We start from the raw sequence: 23,878 nt of genomic DNA, 5'->3' as shown, positions 1-23,878 counted from the left end.
AATCATACAATGACTATTAGGGCCATATGGGTACCTAAAAATCTTGTTTCTTCTAATACTAATAAATAAAGGACCCAAAGAACTTGGGTACCAAGAAAAATCATTTTAATTGTTTTTATAGGTATGCATGAAGTCATCCACTAGCAAAAATAAGTGGTTTTTAGATAGTGGATGTTCAAGACACATGACGGGAGACAAGACTAAGTTCTTTGATCTTAGATCTAAAGAAGAAGGACGCGTGACATTTGGAGACAACTCGAAAGGGAAGATCGTGGGAATAGGTAAAATTGGTAATGAATCTTCTCTCATAATTGAAGATGTTCTACTTGTTGAAGGTTTAAAACATAATCTTTTGAGCATAAGTCAATTATGTGATAAAGGATTTACAGTTACTTTTAAAATGGATAAATGCATTATTTTGAATGATCATGATTGTAATATTTGTTTTATTGCTTTTAGAAACAATAATGTTTATACAATTGATTTTGAAGAAATTACCTCACAAGATGCTATTTGCCTGTCAGCTCAAAATGAAACTAGTTGGTTATGACATAGAAGATTAGGTCATGCCAACATGGAACTTATTTCCAAACTTTCAAAAAATGATCTTGTGAGAGGTTTACCAAAAACATATTTTCTTAAAGACAAAATTTGTGATGCATGTCAATTTGGTAAACAAACAAAAACTTCTTTTAAAACTAAGAAACATATTTCCACTACTAGACCATTGCAACTGATACACATGGATCTTTTTGGACCAAATAGAGTTGCAAGTCTAGGAGGAAAATATTATGCATTTGTTATTGTTGATGATTTCTCTAGATATACTTGGGTCATCTTTCTTGCTCATAAAGATGAGGCACATAATGTCTTTACCAAGTTATGCAAGAGAATTCAAAATGAAAAGGGCTATACTATTTCAAGTATCCGAAGTGATAGGGGAAAAGAGTTTGTTAATAAAAATATTGAAACATTTTGTGATGAAAACGGTTTTGTACATAATTTTTCTGCTCCTCGAACTCCTCAACAAAATGGGGTAGTAGAGAGGAAAAATAGATCTCTTCAAGAAATGGCAAGAACAATGCTCAATGAGAATAACTTGCCTAGTTATTTTTGGACCGAAGCGGTAAGTACTGCATGTTATGTTATAAATAGAGTTATGTTAAGATCTAAGTTAGATAAAACCCCCTATGAGCTTTGGAATGAGAAAAGGCCCAACATTGGTTACTTTCATGTATTTGGATGCAAATGTTTTATTTTGAATGACAGAGATAATTTAGGCAAGTTTGATGCAAAATCTGATGAAGGTATCTTTCTCGGGTATTCTACTAATAGTAAAGCTTATAGAGTATTCAACAAAAAGACTTTGACTGTACAAGAATCTATGCATGTAGTATTTGATGAATCTAATTCTCCACTCTCCAAGAAATCTATTGATGAAGAAACAGAAGGTATAAATAACACAGAAAGTCTCAATCTCAACAAAGAGAAAGCAATAGAGGAAGTTCAACATGGAGCCATCAGGAAAGATCATCAAAATTTAATACAAGATGCAACCAAACAGTGAAAATTTGTGAAAGATCATCCAGTGAAACAAATTTTGGGAGAACCTTCACAAGGTGTAAGTACTCGATCATCTCTTAGAAATATTTGTAATCATACTGATTTTCTATCTCAAATTGAACCCAAAAATATTGATGACGCACTTCTTGATGAATTTTGGATTCTAGCTATGTAAGAAGAGTTGAATCAATTTGAAAGAAATGATGTTTGGACACTTGTTCCTAGACCCAAAAATCATACTATTATTGGAACAAAATGGGTTTTTAGAAATAAGAAAGATGAGTCTGGAGTCATTACTAGAAATAAGGCTCGACTTGTAGCCCAAGGTTTTAATCAAGAAGAAGGAATCGATTATAATGAGACATATGCACCTGTCGCAAGATTAGAAGCTATTCGAATGCTACTTGCATATGCTTGTTATAAAGATTTCAAACTTTTTCAAATGGATGTTAAAAGTGCTTTCTTAAATGGTTTTATAAATGAAGAGGTATATGTTGAGCAAGCTCCAGGTTTTGAAATCATATTTCCCCAAATCATGTTTTCAAACTCACAAAAGCACTATATGGACTTAAACAAGCTCCTAGAGCTTGGTACGAGAGACTCAGTGGTTTCTTGATTGAAAAAGGTTTTTCAAGAGGAAAAATCGACACAACTCTTTTCATTAAATATGAAAATGATGATATTCTTTTGATTCAGATTTATGTTGATGATATAATATTCGGTGCTACTAATGAAAATATGTGTCAAGTTTTTGCTAAGACTATGCAGGAAGAATTTGAGATGAGCATGATGAATGAACTTACATTCTTTCTCGGATTGCAAATTAAGCAAGCAAAAAGTGGGACATTCATCAATCAATCAAAATATATTAAGGAATTACTGAAGAAGTTTGAGATGGAAAATGCTAAGGAAATTGGAACACCAATGAGCCCATCAACTAAACTTGATAAAGATGAATCCGGTAAGCCAGTTGACTCGAAGATATATCGAGGTATGATTGGTAGCTTATTATATTTAACAGCCAGTAGACCAGATATTATGTTTAGTGTGTGCTTATGTGCACGTTTTAAATCATCTCCAAAAGAATCACATTTAATTGCAGTTAAGCGCATTCTTAGATATCTTAGTGGTACAATTAACTTAGGGTTATGGTACCCTAAGCACACATCTTTCGATCTAATCAGCTACACAGATGCAGATTATGCTGGCTGTAAAATAGATCGAAAAAGCACTAGTGGAGCATGCCATTTCTTAGGTCATGCATTAGTTTCCTGGTTTAGTAAAAAACAAAATTCTGTTGCACTATCTACTGCTGAGGCAGAATATGTTGCTGCGGGTAGTTGTTGTGCTCAAGTTTTCTACATGAAGCAACAACTTGAAGATTTTAAACTCAAGTATAATCACATTCCAATCAAATGTGATAATACAAGTGCTATAAATCTTTCAAAGAACCCAATACAACATTCTAAAACTAAGCATATTGAAATAAGGTATCATTTTCTTCGAGATCATGTGCAAAAAGGCGATATAATATTAGAGTTCACAAACACACACGATCAGTTAGCAGATATTTTCACAAAACCTTTACCAGAAGATAGATTATGTATGATCAGAAGAGAAATAGGTATGATGCATGTTATGAATATCTCTTAAAAGATAGGCCAGAGTCAATAAAAATAGAGATAGATTTTTTAAATACTTTTACATAAACTTGAGATTCTTAGCCTCATGTTTGAGACGCTCATTCTCTTCATACAATATCATGTCATTCTTATTCATGGGAACCGGCAAGCGGAATGAAGAATCTAATAAAGATTTTAACTTTTTATTCTTCTACCGAATGATTCCTTCCCTTGTATGAGACTCTTGAACAATTCGTTGAAGTACAACAATTTGTTCTTTGAGCCTTTCAACTTCATGATTTTTGGCTTGTAGCCGCTGAGAAAAAGCAACAATAGAGGAAGAGTAGCGAGTCCCAAGACTCACCAAGTCATAAATAGCATTAGAATCTGACTTATTAGTCAGATTATTATTCTCTTGCTGCAACATGGCACCAATGGCAGCTGCAGAAAGGACAGGAGGTTGAGATGCAAAATGCCTCATGGATGGATCTAGAGAAATGTTAGAAGAATGAGCCATTGAGAAAAAAAATAGAAGGCTTAAAACGAGAATGCTGAAGGAATGCAGATGAGTTATAGAGATGAGATGAAAACTTGATGCGGATTGGATGAACTTCAGGACTGATTTTATAGAGATAGCATAAAGAATAAGACAAACTATTTTCTCTTCAAATCTTATTTAGTCAAAAGAAATACAAGATATGCTGGACACACATTGTCAAAAGTTTTCTTACTAACCCAGCGAGATTAACAGTAGATTGTCCCTATTTTTCTAGTAAACGGTGAACCTCTGCTGTTATCTGCCGATGTTGACCTTGTATCTGAACCCTTTCTCGTTCCAGCTCCTCTATTCGTGGTTGCAGATCATGAGCATACCAATCTGCAAATTTTTTCAACTCTTGGTTTTCTTGCTTTAGCCTTTTATTCTCATTATCCTTATTAGCAAGCTTCTGTCGTAACTCAGATATTTGCATGTTAAGACGATCAATCTCACTCACCCACGCCATTAACCTTCGAGACAAGATCGTAACAGAGGCAGCATATTGACTACTGAGCATTCTTGATTCTGCAATAATCTCAGAATCAGCCTTACTAGAAAAACGGTTCACTGCTCCTATCATGGTATTGACGGCCTCAGGAGAGAAGATTGATGATTGATGCGTCAATGGTTCCTGATTCAAGTCTGGAACATTAGTGGAAGAGAATTGCTCAGCCATTCTATCGTTGTGGAAAAACAGAACTCAGGTCAAGAAGCGATTATTTTTTTGGCATCCGATAGATGAAAATGATCATTTTTTTTATAGAAACTCAGAGCCTTCAATCTCGTTTGTCAACAACATCAGGCGATTGTTTAAATCTTCAGCCATATTAAATTCATAGAGTTAGGCCTCGAGGCTTTGCAGCACTTGTCGGGTCACGGACGGCTCCATTTTTCAACTATCTACAGTGACTATTAAACGCATCGTTTTCTTTAGTCCATTTATTTGCTGCCGATCCTTTTTAATGATGCCAAAAGGGGGAGAAGTTTTAGACTAGAACATTAACATTGTTTAAATTGCTAAACTTGTTATGTATGCTTGGAATTATATTTATACTTTTGCTTGAAAAACTAACGCATATTTTCAGGGGGAGCTTAAGTATTAATACAGGTTTCAAGTTCTATCAAATATTTGTCATCATCAAAAAGGAGGAGATTGTTGAACTCAAGGTTTCAAGTTTCATGTGATTATAAATCTACACATGGATTTTGATGATAACAAATGAATTCAAAGAATAAAGAAGTCTCAAGCTCAAGTTGTCTACACAATGGAGTCAAGCACATCAAGGAAACAAGCATGAGCAAGAAGGGAACAAGTTCACATTAAAATTATAGAGTAATGTTGTAAATCTCTTCAAAATTCGAAATTAGGATTAATGCTCAAAATTAATATTTTATCATAAAGCATTAAAATACATTTTCCACATGTGCATGAATATTTTTTGAAAATTAAATTTGAAAATTTTGAAAGATGATTGATTGTCATCTTTTGCATGTGCATGCCTTGATTAAAGGGTTGAACTTTGAAAATATTAAAGATGATTGATTGTCATCTTTCACATGTGCATGTTTTATTTGAATATTTTCAAAAGTGGTTGATGCTTTTTTAGACTTATACAAAAAGTAAAAGATTAGGTTTGAATTTTTTGAAAATGAAAGTGTGCTCATTTTGTCATATGCCAAAAGTAAAAGATTAGGTTTGATTTTTTTGAAAAAGTGAATGATGTTGTCTTTGACAATTGAAAAAGAAAAACCTTTTATTTGAATTCTTTGAAAAAAATGAATGATGTTGTCTTTGACAATTGAAAAAGAAGAACCTTTTATTTGAATTCTTTGAAAAAAATGAATGATGTTGTCTTTGACAATTGAAAAAGAAGAACCTTTTATTTGAATTTTTTGAAAAAATGAATGATGTTGTCTTTGACATGTGAATCTTTTTAAATTTGAATATGAAGTCTCATATGCCTATAAATAGATCAATTGAGAGCTTCACATTCACAACACCAAGAGCATACAACATTCATTCAAAGCTTTCATTCTCTCTTCTCTAAGTATTGAGCCTTAATCCTTATTCATTTTGAGAGATATAGTTTGCGCTGTATTGTTCTTATTTCACTCATTGATGAGTGTTTTCTGATAACCTACCCACTATCAGCTCTTGTATCAAAAAAAGGGTGTGTATAACCCTTGTGTGTATAGAAAGTATTCTACACGGGGAATAGTTGAATCACCACGTGTAAGGTGATTGCAAGTGTAGAGGGTGTTCTACACGGATCCTTTGTAGCGGTATTGTTCAAAGGTGTAATAGGTTTCTATCTCCACCTGAAGGAGGTTGAATAGTGAATTTGGGAATCCTCAAGGGGTAGCTTGAGGCGAGGACGTAGGCAGTGGGGCCGAACCTCGTTAACATACTGAGTTTGCTTCTCTCTTACCCTTACTCTTTATATTTATTGTTATTTTATATTTTGTTTATATTTTATATTATATATTTGATTTATAATTGTTATTTTTTTTTTACAACTCAATTCACCCCCCCTCTTGTGTTAGTCATCTGGGCAACAAGTATCTTGTAACTATTTAGTTTATCTATGAAATGCTTACTTATTAAAAAAAATTAAATTAAATTTTATTCTTGTTGATTATCTATGTGTCTTGCTATTATCGTAACACATCGTTGCCAAATAATGTTGTTTAGAGATGGGTTAGAAAACTGAAGATAGTCTCATATGTATTACATGGTTTCTCCACAGCTAATTGGTGTATGTGCCGGACCCAAAGTTCTTCTCTCATTGTTGTGGACAGCTGGGTGACTGGGTCAAGTTTGTCTCCTTATCTCAAGAAATCTGCATTATGTCAAAAGAGAGTCAGCGCTGCTTCTAGCTTCTTGTGGAAAACATTGGTAGAAAAATCTTTGGTTTCCTTCCCATCATCAAGTATTCATAAAAGGAAATATTCTGGACACAAAATAATTGCACAAAAACAATCATATGAATTGATGTAATTTGATGTAATTCATTAGATTGTAAAGTTACTTTTATTTAAGGGTGTGAATCAAGTTGGATTTTTTCCTGTCCGGTTCGGTCCAAAACCTGGGTGAGTAGAAAAATCTTGTACCTGTCTTGATCCGATTTTTAAACTGGATATCCGTAATCGGATACTTTTCTTTTAAACATAAGCGGCTCCTTATTGTGTCCATTAGATCATGGCACCATTCCCTCTGCTTGATCCCAATACGGGTTAAGAAATTAATTAAGTACCCAATGCAAACAACTTTATGAGATCGATGTTCTCTCTCTCTCTCTCTCTCTCTCTCTCTCTCTCTCTCTCTCACACACACACACACACACACAATTTAGTTCGTTCATGTTTGGTTACCAAGAAAACTTGGGATAAAATGGGTTTCAAATGCCATGGAATCTAGTTACTCACTCTCTCACATTTTAGCTTCTCCCAACTCTAGATTTACATTTTTGTTTGGGTCCATATCCATCTGAGTATCTCTCACTTTTTAGACGTAGATATGGATAGATTAGATTTGAGTTTACATTTTTGTTTGAGTCTATATCCATGTGAGCATCTCTCGCTTTTTGAATGTAGATATAGATAGATTAGATCTAGGTTTTCCTTTTTGTTTGAGTCCATAACCATTTGGTTTATGAATCTTGGTTGCCATTCTAGATTTGAACATTTTATTGGTTTATGAATCTTGGTTGCCATTCTAGATTTGAACATTTTATGGGGTTTTAGAAATTTCATAGTATAGATTTGGTTTGTGCGAAATGTTTTTATCTTGGTTTTGAAGTTCTCGTAGACCTCTTACATATCAGACTCGTTCAAATAGCTAATAGCGAATGATTTAAATATGTTCTTGGTTGTTTGTTCTGTCTTTTCTATTTCTCGATAATCTTTTGGTTTGGATCTGTGTTTGGGGTATTTTTCTATTTGTTTTTTTTTTCTTGATATCTGGACGTTGGGACTATGATCATAATACTTTTTTTCCCTTCCTTTTTTGTTTGGATTTTGATTTGTTTTTTTCCTAATCTCTAGTTTATTTTCAATTTTTTTCTTGCTATTCATTTCTCTGGATGTTGTATGTCAAGAATATGAAGTTCTCAATTTCTCCTCCATGTGCATTAAACTTTTTTTTTTCTTCCTTTTGGTTTGGATTAGGGTTTGGAGAAATCTAATCAGAAACCCTAATGCATACTCCAGTTTAATAGGCGGTCAATAGTGGGGTGTGAAAGATGAAGAGAAAGATTGTGTTATGCATCTTCCATGGCCTGCCATTATGCTTATTATGCTTTCTCACTATCTCATTTTTTTCTCTAATATATATGCATATCAGTTGGGATATGATTTTTTTACTAATTTCTTGATTTCTGGTTCTTTGTTTCCCACAGCTCACAATGAAAAGGATAGGGGCTTGACTTCAAATGTTCTTCCACAGTTCTTTGTTGATGCAATTAAATTTTTCACTATTTATTCCTTATAAACAACAATGTAAAGTATGTAATGTATTGTGTATGTTGATATCTATTATTATTTATTTTGTATTATAAAAATTTGAATAGGCAACAAAAAAGTTTAAAAAAATGCCTAAAAAATATTCATTATATATATATAAAAAAAATCCTATAAAAAATAATAAACATAAAGCTTATAAAAAAGCCTTTTAAAAAGTGTTAAAATGTTTTTTTTTATTTTGAAAAAAAAAAGCATTTTAAAAGTGTTAAAAACATATTTATTTAAAAAAACACGGTATAAAATATGGATATTCGGGTCCAAATCCAAATGAAAAAGCCTTTTAAAAAGTGTTAGAAAGTTTTTTTTATTTATTTAAAAAAAAAAAGCATTTTAAAAGTGGTAAAAACATATTTTTTTAAAAGAATAAGAACCCAAAAAAAAGGGTATAAAATCCGTATATCCATCTAGGTTTCAATCCGGTTTACCTGGGTGGATATATGTTCTCTTTTAAAAAGTCGAATTCGGATCTTTTCAAATATCTGGATCCGAATATGGATGCACAGTCTTACTTTTATTATAAAATAAATATTAACAAAGTGTGAGAAATATTTTCCTTGCATTTCATTTACACATAATAAGATACTTATGCAAGAGGCAGAGAATAAAAATCAGTCACATCACAACAGAGACTTTGTCTGTAGTGCTTTCTAGAACTTCTATATTTTCTGTACAATTATCATCTGGCTTAATAGATTTAATACATACGATCAAATCACATCAATTTACATGATTAATCTTATATATTTCCTTTATAGATGTAACATTCCTTTCCAGAAATTCGAAAGGATTGGATGGCATCTGATAAATGATCAGCATCTAATTGGTTAAAACGGGGCCTAAATGTACCCAAATAGAGAAACAGTTTCAGTTTATTTCCCTGTTATGAATGATTTACTTTACTGATTAGAAATGAAGAAATGCCACGATACATGCTGTACAAAAAGGCCACAGCAATGGATCATAAAGCAACCTATGAACTAACTCCAACAGTGAAACAAGACATGAAGACATGCGCAAACTAACAAATGGCTCTTTTCTCCCATATCTCATCCAGAAATGGCTCTTTCTCCACTCATAGATGGTGAGGTGAGTGCTAATCTTTTCTTCCATATCTCATACAGATATAATTTCCATCTTGGTTGAAAAACTAAGATCCTATCAATGCATCCACTTGACTAACTAGGGTTGACATGACAAGATTAGATGTTCACGGAGCTTATTGCCATTAAGCCAAGCCACACTAATGCACCCTTTCACATTAGGCCTATATTTTTGTGCTTTCTTACATATTTTTACAGAACCCGACGAGCAGTGTCCCTTTCCTTAAAACAATTGTGCCATTTGAGTTTTCTTTCATATATTATTTTAAAGTTGATTCCTTTTTGGTTTAGTTGAAAGTAGAGTAATCATAACCCATTCTGGAAAACAATTAGTAGTCCGAATTAATTTGGGAATAGTGTGATTATTTGATCGATGAGTGGAGAAAGAAGGAAGCAGGGGAGCGTAGAGTTCCGCCATTTTCAACAACTGTTCATGCCGTGACTCGACGCCCTCTCTCCCGCCTCGCACTCAACGCCTTTGTAGTTGCTTCTTATTTACCAAGCTCTCGTCTTTCTGCAAGCGCAAACCCACCCAGTTGTGCACTTTCTTCTCACTGCAACAACATCAATATCTTTCTCTGCCTCTTCTTCATTTCTTTCTTTTCCTAAAAATTGAAACTCACAACGAATCAATCGTTCTCTCAGACTACAAGTGGGAATTTTTTTTATGGGTTTTACTAGATATGTGGATGTGTATGCTTTGTGAAGTGGAATAATGAGGTCGATCCGACGAGCTTTATCGCCTTACGACGATCAGCCGTGCCATAACGGCGAGAGTACGTACTCGCCGAAGCTCTTCCCCAATTCCAGGTACTCGTCGCCGTTGAATGAGTTCGCGGCTCGATTCTGGCGATTCCTCGGGTATCCGCCGCGGAAATGTCAGCACAGCTGGCGACGGGCGTTCTACAGGTGCTTGTTCTTCTTCTTCTTGGGTTTCTTGCTAGGTTTGACGCCCTTCGGTCACGTCGACGACGACGGTAGTAGCAGGCGCGACTTCTTCGAGATCACGTCCCCTCTCGTCAACGTTCACCGAAGCGACGTCGTTGACCGCGAAGCCTCCGAGTCCAATCGTCTCTTTGTCAACGAGAGCGAAGCCTCGGAGTCCAATCGTCTCCCTGTTGGCGAGCGCGAAGCCTCGGAGTCCAATAGTCTTTCAGTTGGCGAGGTGAGCTTGGAGGGGAGGATGACGTCCGATTTGGTGCCGATGAAGCAGCTGATTGTGGTGACGCCAACGCACGGCCGGGCGCTCCAGGCCTACTTCTTGAGCCGGCTGGGCCAAGTCCTGCGGCTAGTGCCGCCGCCGCTCCTGTGGATTGTGGTGGAGACGAACTCGGCGTCGATGGAGACGGCGGAGATACTGTGGAAAACCGGAGTGATGTACAGGCACTTGGTGTGCGCTAGCAACTCCACTAACGTCAGGGACAGGGGTGTGCATCAGAGGAACGCTGGGTTGGAGCACATTGAGCGCCATAGACTCGACGGCATCGTTTACTTTGCCGACGAAGATAACATATATTCCCTACAGTTGTTCCATAGCTTGAGAGAAATTGGGTTGGTACCCCCTCCCCCCCAAACTTTAAGCTTTGAATTTCGTTATCTATATTTGGAATACTAAAATTCCATCTTGGTGCTATAAATACATTCTGTACTCGTAATATGACTGATTTTGTCGTTTTGCTTTCCATTAGAAATGTGTTTGATTTTGGGAGTATCTCATCTTCTGGTTTAGAACTGCTTTGGAATATGTATTTGTGTGTGTGTGCATAATATATATATATATATATATATATATGAATGCCTGTATGTATGTATTATTTTTGCTTGTGGCTGCCTATTATTTATGACCTCTAAAACCATATATTTCAGTTTGCTTGGTATGTTTGTGGTCATAGTACCTATAAAAATAAAAATAAAAAGGTTTGTGATAAGAGTAGTAGAATTTTGTTTTGTAAACTGGTTGCTCTGAAGCAAAATAATTTTGCAGAGTGATCTTTTGAGGGAAATATAATTATGGGTCTCATCTTTGATTTTTCTTTCCATTTACTCGAACAGTCATGAAGTCTCCCTCCGCACGCTAAGGTCACAATGTTTGTTTAGACCCTTGCAAACACCCGATCAAGTGATTTAGACTCCTGTGCTCTTCAATTTTATGTAGAATGTGTAGCTTGAGATTTGATCAATTCATATCAAATTTGGAGTTGGTTTTACGCATTATCCCTATCTATTATGACATTAAATCCTTCGCCCTTAAAAGTTTCAAATTGTGGATTACTTGATATTGTAATCCTCAAATGGTCTTAACAGTTGAGGTTCAATGTTTTCAGTTTCACTCTTATTTTGTTTCAAGTGTCTGTTTTTTTCTACAGAAATGCTCCCCTTTTCTTTTGTTCCAGTAAATGAGATGGCATTCCTCCCATCCCCTCCAAAGGGAGACTAATAATTAAAAGCGATGAGAACAAAGATTGAGGTCGTAGTTTTTTAAGCACTAGTTCTGAATGAAAATGAGGATAAGATACTTATTGAGTTAATTCTCTCTGTGAGAAACTGTTGGTATGGGTTTATATATGTATTCATTGCATCTACAGTGTCAAAATAATTTGTTATTGTTGGAACTATCATTAAGAATGAATTACATTATACCCTGCCCAGCTTCGAGGATCATAATATTGGTCTACTTGAGATGCAGCCGGGTTGGCACTTGGCCTGTTGCCATGCTTGAACAAAGCAAAGACAAGACCATTTTGGAAGGTCCAGTATGTAATGGAAGTCAAGTAATCGGATGGCACACAAACGTGAAAAGTAAGAGACTTCGGAGGTTTCATGTTGATATGTCAGGATTTGCTTTCAACAGTACAATATTGTGGGATCCAAAGAGAAGGAGAGGCCACACCTCAGTTCCAATTCGACAGTTGGAGACAGTCAAGGAGGGTTTCCAGGTATTCATGATAGAGTTGCGTCTTCCATTCATTCTTTCTTCTTTGCAATATCGTTTTCAAGTTCCCACCTACTGAAAAATAATTGTGCAGTGTTACTTTGTGGACTGACTTTATGTATTTCACAGGAGACCACATTTATACAGCAAGTGCTGGAAAATGAAAGTCTAATGGAAGGTACACCAGCTGGTTGTTCAAGGATAATAAACTGGCATCTTCGTTTGGAAGCTCGCCTTTTTGTTTATCCTAGAGGCTGGCTACTTCAGAAAAACCTCAATGTTGTGCTCCCACTTAACTGAATTAGACTTAAATACTGTAATTTTGATTCCTTGAGAGGTGAGAATTTAATTTATTTTTTCAAATTCTTGGAGGAATGGGAAGTTTCATTCAACGGAGAAGGTACAAGCAAACCTACTTGCAGGACAAAAGACAAGCAGCTTAATGTACGTAACATTCCTAAAGGGGTGCGTCAAATACATAGATGAATTCCAAATACCACAAAACACAATGTTTTTGGATAGAGTTCCAATTGCTTTGCGACTTGCGACTTGCACCTTGAACTTTTTACATTTGTATTATTTGATGGTCCCAGAAGTTGTGGAAGAGAGCTAAAAGCAAGAGCCTTTTCATTTACTTTAATTCTTGCTTTCTTTCACGACAGGGTGTTACCATATTTTCAGTTAGGTGGTTCATTTGTCCTTGGATTGATATATGGATCAACTTTTATCATTATGCAGGTATTACTTGTGCTCTGCCGGGAACATCAAAGAAAATAGAGGATTTTATTATTTTTGTTTTTAGAAAATAGAGGTTTCTTATGGAACTTGCTCTGTATATGATGTTGGCATTGCAAGAAAAAAATCAAGCAATGGGCATCTTAGTTCTCAATTTCTTCTAAGATTGTCTGATATATGAGTTCTTCTTGCAAAAGAAAGTCTTTCCTCAAGTGATGTGGAACCAGTGTGATTTGGAAGCCATGTTTGTTGTCTGGAGTAGTCAGCCCAGACGACATTTTAAAAATATAATTAATTTAGAGAGTTTTTAAGTCTTGAATAATTGTATTTCAAGAATAAAAAAACCAAAAAAACCAATCCATATAAATCTTTTTCGGTTCATTGACGTCTCCATCCTGAAAATGTAGCTAGAATTTTTATATTTCATATGGATATTTATATAATAATAAATATATTATTTCTTAAAATATGCTAATTCTAAAGTTTGAATCTTGAGAGATAGGAACTACTCTTTCCAACTTCAGTACATTTCATTATGAAATTAATAATAGTCTCTACATTAGCCTTCCTGAAACTCACCTCATCCCAGGACAATAGACGATACCCTATCCGTTTAAACCTGCACCAGATTCGGCAGAAGATAGAAGTCAAGAATTGAAATATCGTATACAAGCTATGGAGGGTGATAACCGGAGAAAATGACAACTTATTTTACACATGGAAGCCGATATCGGCTCCAACAGTACTCTCAGCAGCTATTCAACATCGAGCTTCTACTCAAACCACCCAAATCAGGCAGAATGTTTGAAAAACAAAAACAAAATTTGAAAGAATGAAAGCTACAAATGAAAATGGAAATATAATTCCTAAAATACAAAGCATGTTATACATTCTACAGGGCAGCTGCAGTTGGGAGGATTCTTTTTGTAATAGAATCAGGATCCCACACCGACGATTCATCTTGGTTCCACAGGTCAGCAGTCATATCCAAGTGATCGGCCACTCTTTGAACATCAGATTGGGACCAATGTCTTGACACTTTTAATTTTGCCCTAACAAATTTGGGACCAATATCTGGAACCTTGGGATTGGGACTAAGGCCCTGACCATCCACATATTGCTCGTCAGTTTGCATAACTTCAGATTCTCTTATCATGTAGAAGTTGCTCCCTAAACTGAAGAACTCGTTTCAGTAGAATGCAATGATGACACACGTTGCATGTGTGTGTCATTTGCGAGACCCAGAACCGATAGTGTCGATCTGCCAAAATGCAAAACCCAGTAGGTTAACCAAACTTTTTTTTTTTTTTTAAGTAGTAGGGTTTAACCAAACTACAAAAATGTAAACCGTTTCTGACAGATGCCTATTTCTAATATTAGCCTTCAGAAATTTCAATACATATCCATCAGGAGAACGTTTTCAGATGTAATAAACTACTAGAAACACCATGCACAAACAGAAAGAGTTGAATAATTTGAATCCAGAAAAACAAATGTTCTAATACAAGAGTTCAAACAATTTGTACCATTTCATTCTGGCCTTCACAAGCTTATAAGGCTTATAGGGCCAAATCTCAAACTACGTTAGGAATTCTAGATTTTAAGCTTTTGCACTTAATTTGAGTTCACTTAACCAAATACTCTCGCTCACTCACTGGAGTTGGGGTGGGGGGGGCTGCATGCCAAACTTTAAAGAGAAATGCTTCAGCCACAAAAAGATCCCACAAAAGCAAATCTACAAACAGATTAGATGAGTTAAAATTCGTAGATCCAGAAAGATGCATACCCACAGTGAAGGTAAAGATGCCTTATGACACCTCAAATAAAATATATTATATTTCCACAATCTGTTATTGAACAGCCTTGTTAAAAAAAATTAAAAATTTTGCTGTGGCATGCGAAGGACTCCAAAATTTCCATAACTACCGGTTAAATATTAAATTTCCACATTCGTTTTGTTACTTGGTGTGGGGATACGGCTCTAAAGAATACTTTTGTTTCCCTCTTTAGGATTGCAAGGGCTCAAGAAGCTGCTGTGGCTGATTCATTTATTTTTTTTGGTACAACACTCTTCATTGGGATGTAAATTTTATAAGAGATGTGCATGATAGGGAAGTGAATGTTGTTTCTGATTTTTTTGTACATGATATGAAGATTGTTCAAGGAAGAGAGGATAGTTTGCTGTGGATCGAAGCAGGAAACTCCAGATTCTCGGTTAGCTCCTTCTATAAGTGTTGACTTATCATTGTATCAATAAATTTCCTTGGAAGTGCATTTGGAGATCTAAGCTGCCTAGTAAGGTTGCATTTTTCTGCTGGTTGGCTGGCTCCCCTTGGAAAGATTTTGACCACGGATATGTTGAGAAAGCATGGACTAATCGTTGTGGATTGGTGCTTCATATGTAAGAAAGATGGTGAATCTGATGACCAATTATTTCTTCATTGTGAGGTGGCTAAGAATTTTTGGATTTTCGATGGGAGAACTTAGACAGTTTTTCTATAGCACTTTGTGTATTTGGGCGAAGGCTCTTGTATTGAATGGAGACAATTTTCATGATTTGCTTTTAGCCTATTCTAGTTCCTAACTTGTATTTAGGTGTTTTAAAATATTTGTCTGGCTTGCATAAGCCAGATTCATTTGATACAAGGTGGAAAGTTAATCAAATCCAAGAAAATGTACCTAGGTATTGAAGTTCTAATACTCGGCTGGGTTGCATAAGCAGCAAGGGCACCCCTAAGGTTAGAGTGTTTGTTCAGAGTACTTTCAAGTTGTGGTGGCGGTAACTGCAAAGAACAATTGGGAAAAAGTTAAATGGAGAGAACAAAAATTCAAGGCAAGAAGCACTACTTGAATTTAGATTATATGATACCTGTAGCAGCACATCAAACGAATGTGGCTGCGTTTGCGAGACACATTTCAAAAAGCCAACCCAAAGCTTAGGCATTCTCCACACCTGCACCCAAATTGTACACACCATTTTGTACCATAATTATGCTGATCATAAGGATGAGCTTGTAAAACATAGAGCACACGGAATCTTTTCCTGTATGCTTCGGAAAAACCCAACTCCATGTTAGGCAAGTTTACCTGTCTAGTCACAAGTTTGGAAAGAATCTCCATAACAAAATCAACCTAAACAGAGCAAACATGATGATTAGAAATTATTATTCATTCATAATTTGTATCTACCAGACAAAGAACGCATTCAAATTGAATGAGTCATGTCATTGAAAATGACCAAATACCACAAATTCCAGGTAAAACGAGGAGAGAAAATCCTCTTAAACAGTGATGCCACCTGCAATTTTATTGTTTAGTTCATAAACAGTGAAAAAGTTGCAATTCCCTGCACTTTCGGTAACAACGTCTATGTGCACCACTCACTTCCCAAAAAATGCACCCAGAAGATTCATAACATGCACAAAGATCAATAAAGAATAATGCGGTAATGTGAAGAGGCAGAAAATATTTCCTCAACAAAATTTCAAAAACTAAGCATCATCATTGCAACAAAGCAGAAATTTCACAGCCATATTATCGCATTATTATTATTTTTTTATGATGCAAAATCCCGGAGACCATGCAAACACAACATATCTTTTACCCGGACCTGTGTAACACATCCCTGTCACACAAATCAGGTAAATCATCTGCTTTTCACTGATGTGATATGGCCCCTAGAAATTGTTTGCACCCAAGAGTTGGAACCTTAGACCTAAAGGGAGCATACCACCAAGACCAAGGCTCTTACTGCTTGAGCCAACCCCTCGGGGTTATCAAAATTAAAAGTCTACAAAACAGCAGCCATTCTGAATGCATTCTATGACAAACTCAACATGGACATTACTATAGTGAAAATGGTATGAATGTAGCATATATGTAAATAAATCTTACCAGTGTAGGAAAAGCATCAATTGCCTGAATCACTGTTCTCATGAAGAGTAGAGGTAGAGGAGTTTGATCGACCTGAAAAATACAACAATTACAACTAACAAAGAACTGAAGATAATGTACATAATCCAGATCACATGAGATTCACATACCATCTGGCTCAATGCCTTGGCCAAGACCTGATGCGTGAAAACTGTGCGTTGCTCAAAACAGGCTGAGCAAGCATCTGTTATCTGATAACATGAAATGGAGGCACAAAAATGTAAAAATTGATGCATTGCACGCAACATATATGTGACCACCACTTCAATACCTGTAATAACCATCTACACGTGACATGAACACCACCAGACACAACCAACATATAATGACTAACATCAATCAAAAATCCCACAAGCTAATTTGAACGCATTTTGCAGAGATACACTCCAGAATATTAAACCAGAGATCCTGGATTTGGGCTAAATTTTGAGCAGTGCAAGAAAGCAGCTGACCCACAGATTTCCCAACCAACAGATGAGCCTGGCCCAGAGTTTTCAGTCAAAAACTATGTTGGTCTTTGGGCTTTCTTACTAATCTCAATTAACCTAGGATGTTGGGCACTCTAAAGCAAAGCTGACTGCCAAGATAATATATGATTGTCAAACATCGTTCTGCAGGAGGAGGAGGAGGGGAGAGAGGAGAAGAGTTGGGGCGCGCTGGGGGGGGGGGGTTGGGGTTTACCGTTAAAAAACTAAATGGAAAAATGGTAAAGTGATAGGAATAGAGGAAGAGTACAATACAGTATAGTGAATTTAAGTTTGTAAATTTAACTCTCATCTTCAGAAAATTATGTTATTAAATAGACATTCCTAATGAAGTATTTTTCAACCTGTCTTATGACCTAGACAAACCCAAAATTATTCGAATTTGGGTTGAGCTATCGTTAATAAGGTGGTGAAGTGGAAGGTGAGCAACCCACATAAACTATGAGATCATGCTAGGTGTTGCATTCCTCCCATTATTTCCAACTTCATCCCAAGCCCATATTGGTTTCACATTTATATACGAGCACAAACTCTTCAATAACTCCTATTTGGTGAAATTTAGGTATATAACTCCTATTAAAAGATTGGACAGAAGGAAAAAGCATCCAGCATGCAGGTGTTAGCTTAATGTCTTCCATATAAAAAAAGACCTAAGGGCCGCTTGATGACTAAAAGCAGTTACTCAAAATATATATGACATGCCTTTTTAAGTGGAAGGCCATCTTTCTCAGGAGCTATGTGATGGATAGCGACTAATACTTCCGCAGGTGTCAAAGCTGGACCCATATGAGCTGAACCCTGCCACAGACAAAAATGAACTCAACAATTTTTGTTGACTTAGGGTGGGAAGGTGAAAATAATTTTTTTTGCTATTACTGTAAATCTATGTTTTTGCTCAAAGCAAATTTAGTATACTGCCAAATAGATTGAATGCAAGCTTTTCGTTTCTCCTTTTTTTTTCTTTTTTTTTATAAGTAGTGATGAGAATCATGAGATGAAAGAAACAAAGCACAATCTTATAAAATCAACTCGAAACTGAAAGAACCCAATTGCTTTAGAAGCATGAGTAATTGACACAAGAAAATTATTCATAGCATCTAGACCTTTTTTTTTTTATTGGCACCGGGTGTCCAAAAACAGCATCCCAACTAATCCCAGAGATGCACAGGCCTCCCAAAAGATGTTTCCTGCAACTGCACCTCAGGTAATTCAAGGGAAAAATCCCCCAGTCCTATGGCCCCTAGAAATTGTTTGCATCCAAGAGGATTTGAAACTTTAGACCTGGAAGGGCATACCACCAAGACCAAGGCCTTTTACCACTTGAGCCAACCCCTAGAGGTTAACATCTAGACATACATCGGTTGTTCTACAAGAAAGGCTAAAGTTAAGGAGCCTCTAAATTAGCCCATCCACAACTAGAAACAACAGAAGTCTCCCTCTCTATCTAAAAATTATAAAATCACATAGGAATGTGGAATCAATTGTTTGCCTTCTAACAGAAATATAACAGACGTCTGGTTTTCACTCCCTTCCTCTCTATCAGAATGAAAAAAAAATAACATAGGACCTGAAAGGATAAAAGATTTCAGATATGTAATGGGCCCCATTTCTATGAATAATACAATTTTGTATTTTTTACAAGTAATAAAACAATTATGTAGTATACTTGAGATCTTATCTTTATTTGAAAAATAAAAGATAAAAGAAAAAAAAAATGATTTGGTATCGTTTGTGAAAATCATACATAAATCCTTCACATTTACCTGCAGTATGTGAGCAAGTGCCATCTGGAACTTTTCTAGCGGAAGGTCAACAAGCCGAGGAAAAATAGGTAAAACCTGCATGCATACAATGATCAAAATCCACACCCAAAACAGCATCTATCTCCAGTTGCCAACGCATTAATGTTCACTAAGCAGCTATTTTTTTCCAATTAGTTGAATAATACTTTTAAGGAGTGGATGCAAACATAAAAAATTACCTTAGCATGGCATATTCTTATGAAGGAACATTACCTTGAAGATGTTTTGTTTTTCCATTCATCCAAATTACTAATTTATTGAATGTGAAAATCAACATATACAATCACAGATGGTAGAAATAGTACAAGGAAGAAAATTTGAAACAAACCTCATTTTTGGAAAGTGAAGACAGCATTGGAATAAGAATTGTGACATCCTGAAAAGGAAAATAGTCCACATAAGGACCAAGACGGCAAAAGTTGAATTTTACTAAGAAACAGAAGAAATTTTTAGCTACAAGAATAACCTTTAGTTTAGTTTCATATAAATGTTTAACAGTCGCTATCAGATCAGAAGAAGGCGTTGTCTCTTGAGTCAATATTTCCAACACCTAGCAGGAAAACAAAACCACTATCAGGATCATTCATATAAAATAAATCTCAGAGTAAAAGCAAAAGTTGCAAGGTTCAAACAGAGAAATGTTAGAAAAACTAGAGGAACCTACCAGTGTCAAAAGATTTTCACTTCCTTGTGGTGGATCAGATATGATATGGAGCAATTCAGAACAAGATGACCCTAGGGACCTTATAAGAATCGGGATATGACGATGAAAAGCCTGATCATCCAAATAGGTTAGAGAGAAAAAATTAGACAGTCAACATATGACATTTAATTGCAATAACAAAAGATTTTCGTTACAATAGCGAGCATGCAGCCAATCAAGAAGGACTACTCAAAATGTTCACTGCATAAAGGATCAAGTATAAACATCTCCATAACAATATTATTCCCCAATCTGTCCCCGAAAGAAACAAAATTACAATTGACAGGAAAGAACCAGGTGTCTAGAAGAAAGTCCCGACTAATCAATCCCGGGGTGCACAGGCCTTCGGCAAGGAGTTTCCGTCAAGTGCTCCTAGGGTAATTCAAGAGGAAATCCCCCCTGTCCAATGGCCCACAGAAATTGTTTGCCCACAAGAGGATTCAAACCTTAGACTAGGAGGGAACATCCACAAGATCAAGGCTATTACCACTTGAGCCAACCCCTAGGGGTTCAATGATACTATTCATTTTTTTTTAATATATATATATCGGTAAACAAATTTTTATTGATCAAAAGAGTACACGAGCCCAAGTATATGGGATATATACAAGAGACTAGAGTAACGCCTAAGCGTGCTAGTTTAGTGATACAAGGAATTCATGAAAAGTCATGCCATGAAAATCAATTACAATCGACCAATGGAGTAAAGTAACTAAAAATAAGTTTCTAAGCTCATCCATTGACCGCTTTTGATTTTCAAAACTTCTTTCATTCCTCTCCCTCCAAATGCACCACCATAGGCATATTGGGACCATCTTCCATATTGATGCAATTTGAGAGTTGCCCCGAATGTCTTTCCAAGAAGCGAGGAGGTCACTTACCCTTCTCGGCATCACCCAAGTTAGCCCAACCAAGCAAAGACTTCATTTTGAAATAGTAGATATGGTCAATGGACTCTTCGCTTTTCTTGCACATACAATAAGACTATGATTCGACGTTTCCTCAAGTTGTCTAGAGTGAGGATCTTCCCCAAAGAAGCCGGTTTAGAGGTATCTTTGTTTTCCAAATGCTCTTCCATGGGAATGGATTTGTGATGCGCGTTGTCGTGGTTTGGTATAGAGAGCGGACTGTAAATAACCCTTTCTCAGAAGGGCACTAAAAAATCTTGTCTTCAACTCCCCCGACAGACCGGTGGATTACACAATGTCAAAGAATGCCGAAAAAACATTCCATTAGGGAATACCATTGCAGATGATTAGTAGATCCACAATCAAGGTTTCTTTCATTCTTGCTAGACCATAGACCTTTTTTTTTTTTATAAGTAAACGATAGTATTAATAATAATAGGCATAGCCCAAGTACACGAAGGTATACAAGCGGTAAAACCTATCTAGGTGGCTATAGTAGTCACTAGAAACTCATGTACATTTAGGCCATTAAAGTCTATAGCTAGAGACCATAGGAATAAAGTGCTGAACAATAAGATACAAAGCTCCTCAATTATTACTTCTCTCAAAAAAAAAAATAAGATGCAAAGCTCCTCAGTTGTCCTCTCCTTATCTTCAAATGTTCGTTCATTTTGCTCTTGCCAAATGCACCACATAATGCAGATAGCTACCATCTTCCACCTAGCTTTGATATGTAGATCTTCCCCCGGCATTGTCCAACTGGCTAATAATTCAAGTACTGACTTCGGCATCACCCAATTTAACCCTACTCGACAGAATACTTCACACCACAAGGCTCTCGCTGTCTCACAATGTAGCAGGAGATGGTTCACTGACTCACCATCTTTCTTACACATACAGCACCAATCAGTAATGATTACCCGCCGCCTCTTCCGCAAATTATCGGTAGTCAGAATCTTCCCACAGCTGCTGTCCAAATGAAGAAAAGTGTTTTGGGCGGCACTTTATTGCTCCACAATCTTTTCCATGGAAATGAAGCATTCAGTATAGCTGTAAGGGCCTTATAATAAGAGCGAACCGAGAAAGTACCCTTACCTGTATGTTTCCACCACAGTTTATCTTCATGCAATCCGTTCAGCTTCATAGAGTACACTAGGTTGAAAAAATCCGCGAAATTGTTTACTTCCCAATCATGTGCTGCTCTACAAAAAGTGACTTTCCAGTGAACTTGATCCCCTGAGCGAACCAACAGGTCCGCGACCGAAGCTTCTTGATCGCAAGCCACTAGATATACAAATGGAGAAGCGTCCTTCAGTGCCTCTTCCCCACACCAAATGTCCCTCCAAAATCTTATACGTGTGCCCTCCCCCACCAAAAGTTTAGTATTATTGGCAAACATCCTCCACCCTCTTCTTATTTGCTTCCAAATCCCCACTCCATACGATCCATTCCCCTCTCTAGTACACCATCCCCCCCATAGGCTGCCATATTTACTATGAACTACTAATTTCCATAGTGCTTCCGGCTACATATTATATCTCCAAAACCATTTCCCTAGGAGTGCCTGATTGAAAATTCTCAGATTCTTTATCCCCAATCCTCCTGAAGAAATTGGTATGCAAACCGTATCCCAGTTGATTAGATGAAACTTGAATTCATCCCCCAAACCACTCCAAAGGCTTTCAGAGTCCTAAGTTGTTCTTGTTCAGCCTCACAGAAAATTAACGTGTCATCAGCAAAAAGTAAATGAGATATCAAGATAAGGCCCCTATTCAAATCACCCACGGAAAAACCAGCCAGCAAACCATTGTTAACTAGAGCCATTACCATCCGACTCAAGGCCTCCATTATGATAACAAAGAGAAGATGGGACAACGGATCCCCTTGTCTTAAACCTCTCGAGCTGTTAAAAAAACCTTTTGAACTGCCATTAATCAAAATTGAAAATCTTGCTGTTGAGATGCACCATCTGATCCACCTACACCATTTTTCCCCAAATCCACACCTCCTCAATAGATAGATAAGAAAGCCCCAATTTACATGGTCATATGCTTTTTCCATGTCTAATTTACAAATAATCTCTGCCATACCGGATTTTAGTCTACTATCCAAACATTCATTGGCTATTAATACCGAGTCCAGAATTTGACGACCCCTAACAAAGGCATTTTGTGGCTTTGAGATTATCTTACCAGTGGCCTCCCCCAACCTGTTTGCTAGAACCTTTGAAATAATTTTATAGACCCCGTTAATGAGGCTAATGGGCCTAAAATCCTTCACTTCCACAGCCTGGTCTTCTTCAGAATTAATGCAATAAAAGTCGTGTTCAAACTTTTCTGAAATTTCCCAGACGAGAATAATTCTTGGAAGACATTCAGCAAATCCTCTTTTATCACCTCCCAACAAGTATGGAAGAACCCCATCGAAAAACCGTCTGGTCCGGCGCTTTGCCTTTCCCCATTCGTCTGATCACTTCATATATCTCCTGTTCCTCGAATGCTCTTTCCAATCTTGCCGCAGTCTATGGCTCAATGGAATCAAATACAAGTCCATCCACTTTTGGCCTCCATCCCTCTCTTTCTGTAAATAGTTGTTCGAAAAAATTCAGCACATGTTCCCGTATCACAGGGGCCTCTGTACACTCTCTACCATTGATACGCAGCATCTCAATGATATTATTCCTCCTATGCGAATTTGCCACTCTATGGAAGAATTTTGTACTCCTATCCCCTTCTTTCAGCCACAAAGCTCTTGATTTCTGTCGCCAAGATATCTCTTCAAATGATAATACCTTTCTAACTCTAAAGTCAATTCTGCCTTTCTTGTTCTTTCCTCTACGGTGAGAAATCTGCCTTCATTGATTCTTTCAAGAAACTGTAACTCTCCCATCATGTTGTTCTTTTACTCCCCTAAATCACCAAAAGATTGGGAATTCCATAGCTTTAAGTCCTCCTTTAAAGCCTTTGATTTGCCTGCAAGTATATGAGATGGAGTACTATTAAACTGATAAGAGGACCACCAACTCCTTACCTTATC

At 36.5% G+C, this 23,878-nt stretch overlaps 2 protein-coding genes across 2 annotated transcripts in view; one reads left to right on the top strand and one right to left on the bottom strand.

Annotated features, from left to right (window-relative positions):
- Nucleotides 1–9,317: 9,317 nt before the first annotated feature.
- LOC122299227 (probable beta-1,4-xylosyltransferase IRX9H) lies at nucleotides 9,318–12,910 on the top strand. The gene is made up of 3 exons (XM_043109319.1): nucleotides 9,318–10,895; nucleotides 12,031–12,280; nucleotides 12,406–12,910. Exons 1-3 carry the CDS (start codon nucleotides 10,060–10,062, stop codon nucleotides 12,574–12,576), a joined length of 1,257 nt encoding a protein of 418 aa, XP_042965253.1. The 5' UTR covers nucleotides 9,318–10,059; the 3' UTR covers nucleotides 12,577–12,910.
- A 744-nt stretch (nucleotides 12,911–13,654) lies between these two features.
- LOC122299223 overlaps nucleotides 13,655–23,878 on the bottom strand; it is a 30,604-nt gene continuing 20,380 nt past the window's right edge. The window contains exons 17-27 of the mRNA XM_043109311.1: nucleotides 19,896–20,006; nucleotides 19,698–19,781; nucleotides 19,560–19,607; nucleotides 19,193–19,267; nucleotides 18,132–18,227; nucleotides 17,055–17,135; nucleotides 16,906–16,977; nucleotides 16,099–16,143; nucleotides 15,881–15,964; nucleotides 15,691–15,794; nucleotides 13,655–14,272 (exon numbers count right to left, since the gene is read on the bottom strand). Of these exons, the coding sequence (XP_042965245.1) occupies nucleotides 14,182–14,272; nucleotides 15,691–15,794; nucleotides 15,881–15,964; nucleotides 16,099–16,143; nucleotides 16,906–16,977; nucleotides 17,055–17,135; nucleotides 18,132–18,227; nucleotides 19,193–19,267; nucleotides 19,560–19,607; nucleotides 19,698–19,781; nucleotides 19,896–20,006 (891 nt within the window). The 3' untranslated portion in view covers nucleotides 13,655–14,181. The remainder of the gene's footprint in view (nucleotides 14,273–15,690; nucleotides 15,795–15,880; nucleotides 15,965–16,098; nucleotides 16,144–16,905; nucleotides 16,978–17,054; nucleotides 17,136–18,131; nucleotides 18,228–19,192; nucleotides 19,268–19,559; nucleotides 19,608–19,697; nucleotides 19,782–19,895; nucleotides 20,007–23,878) is intronic.

This window comes from Carya illinoinensis, chromosome 16 (assembly GCF_018687715.1).
Source record: "Carya illinoinensis cultivar Pawnee chromosome 16, C.illinoinensisPawnee_v1, whole genome shotgun sequence".
In the NCBI taxonomy this organism is placed as follows: domain Eukaryota; kingdom Viridiplantae; phylum Streptophyta; class Magnoliopsida; order Fagales; family Juglandaceae; genus Carya; species Carya illinoinensis.
Note: the sequence above shows the minus strand (reverse complement) of the source record. Positions and strands in the feature narration are given on the sequence as shown.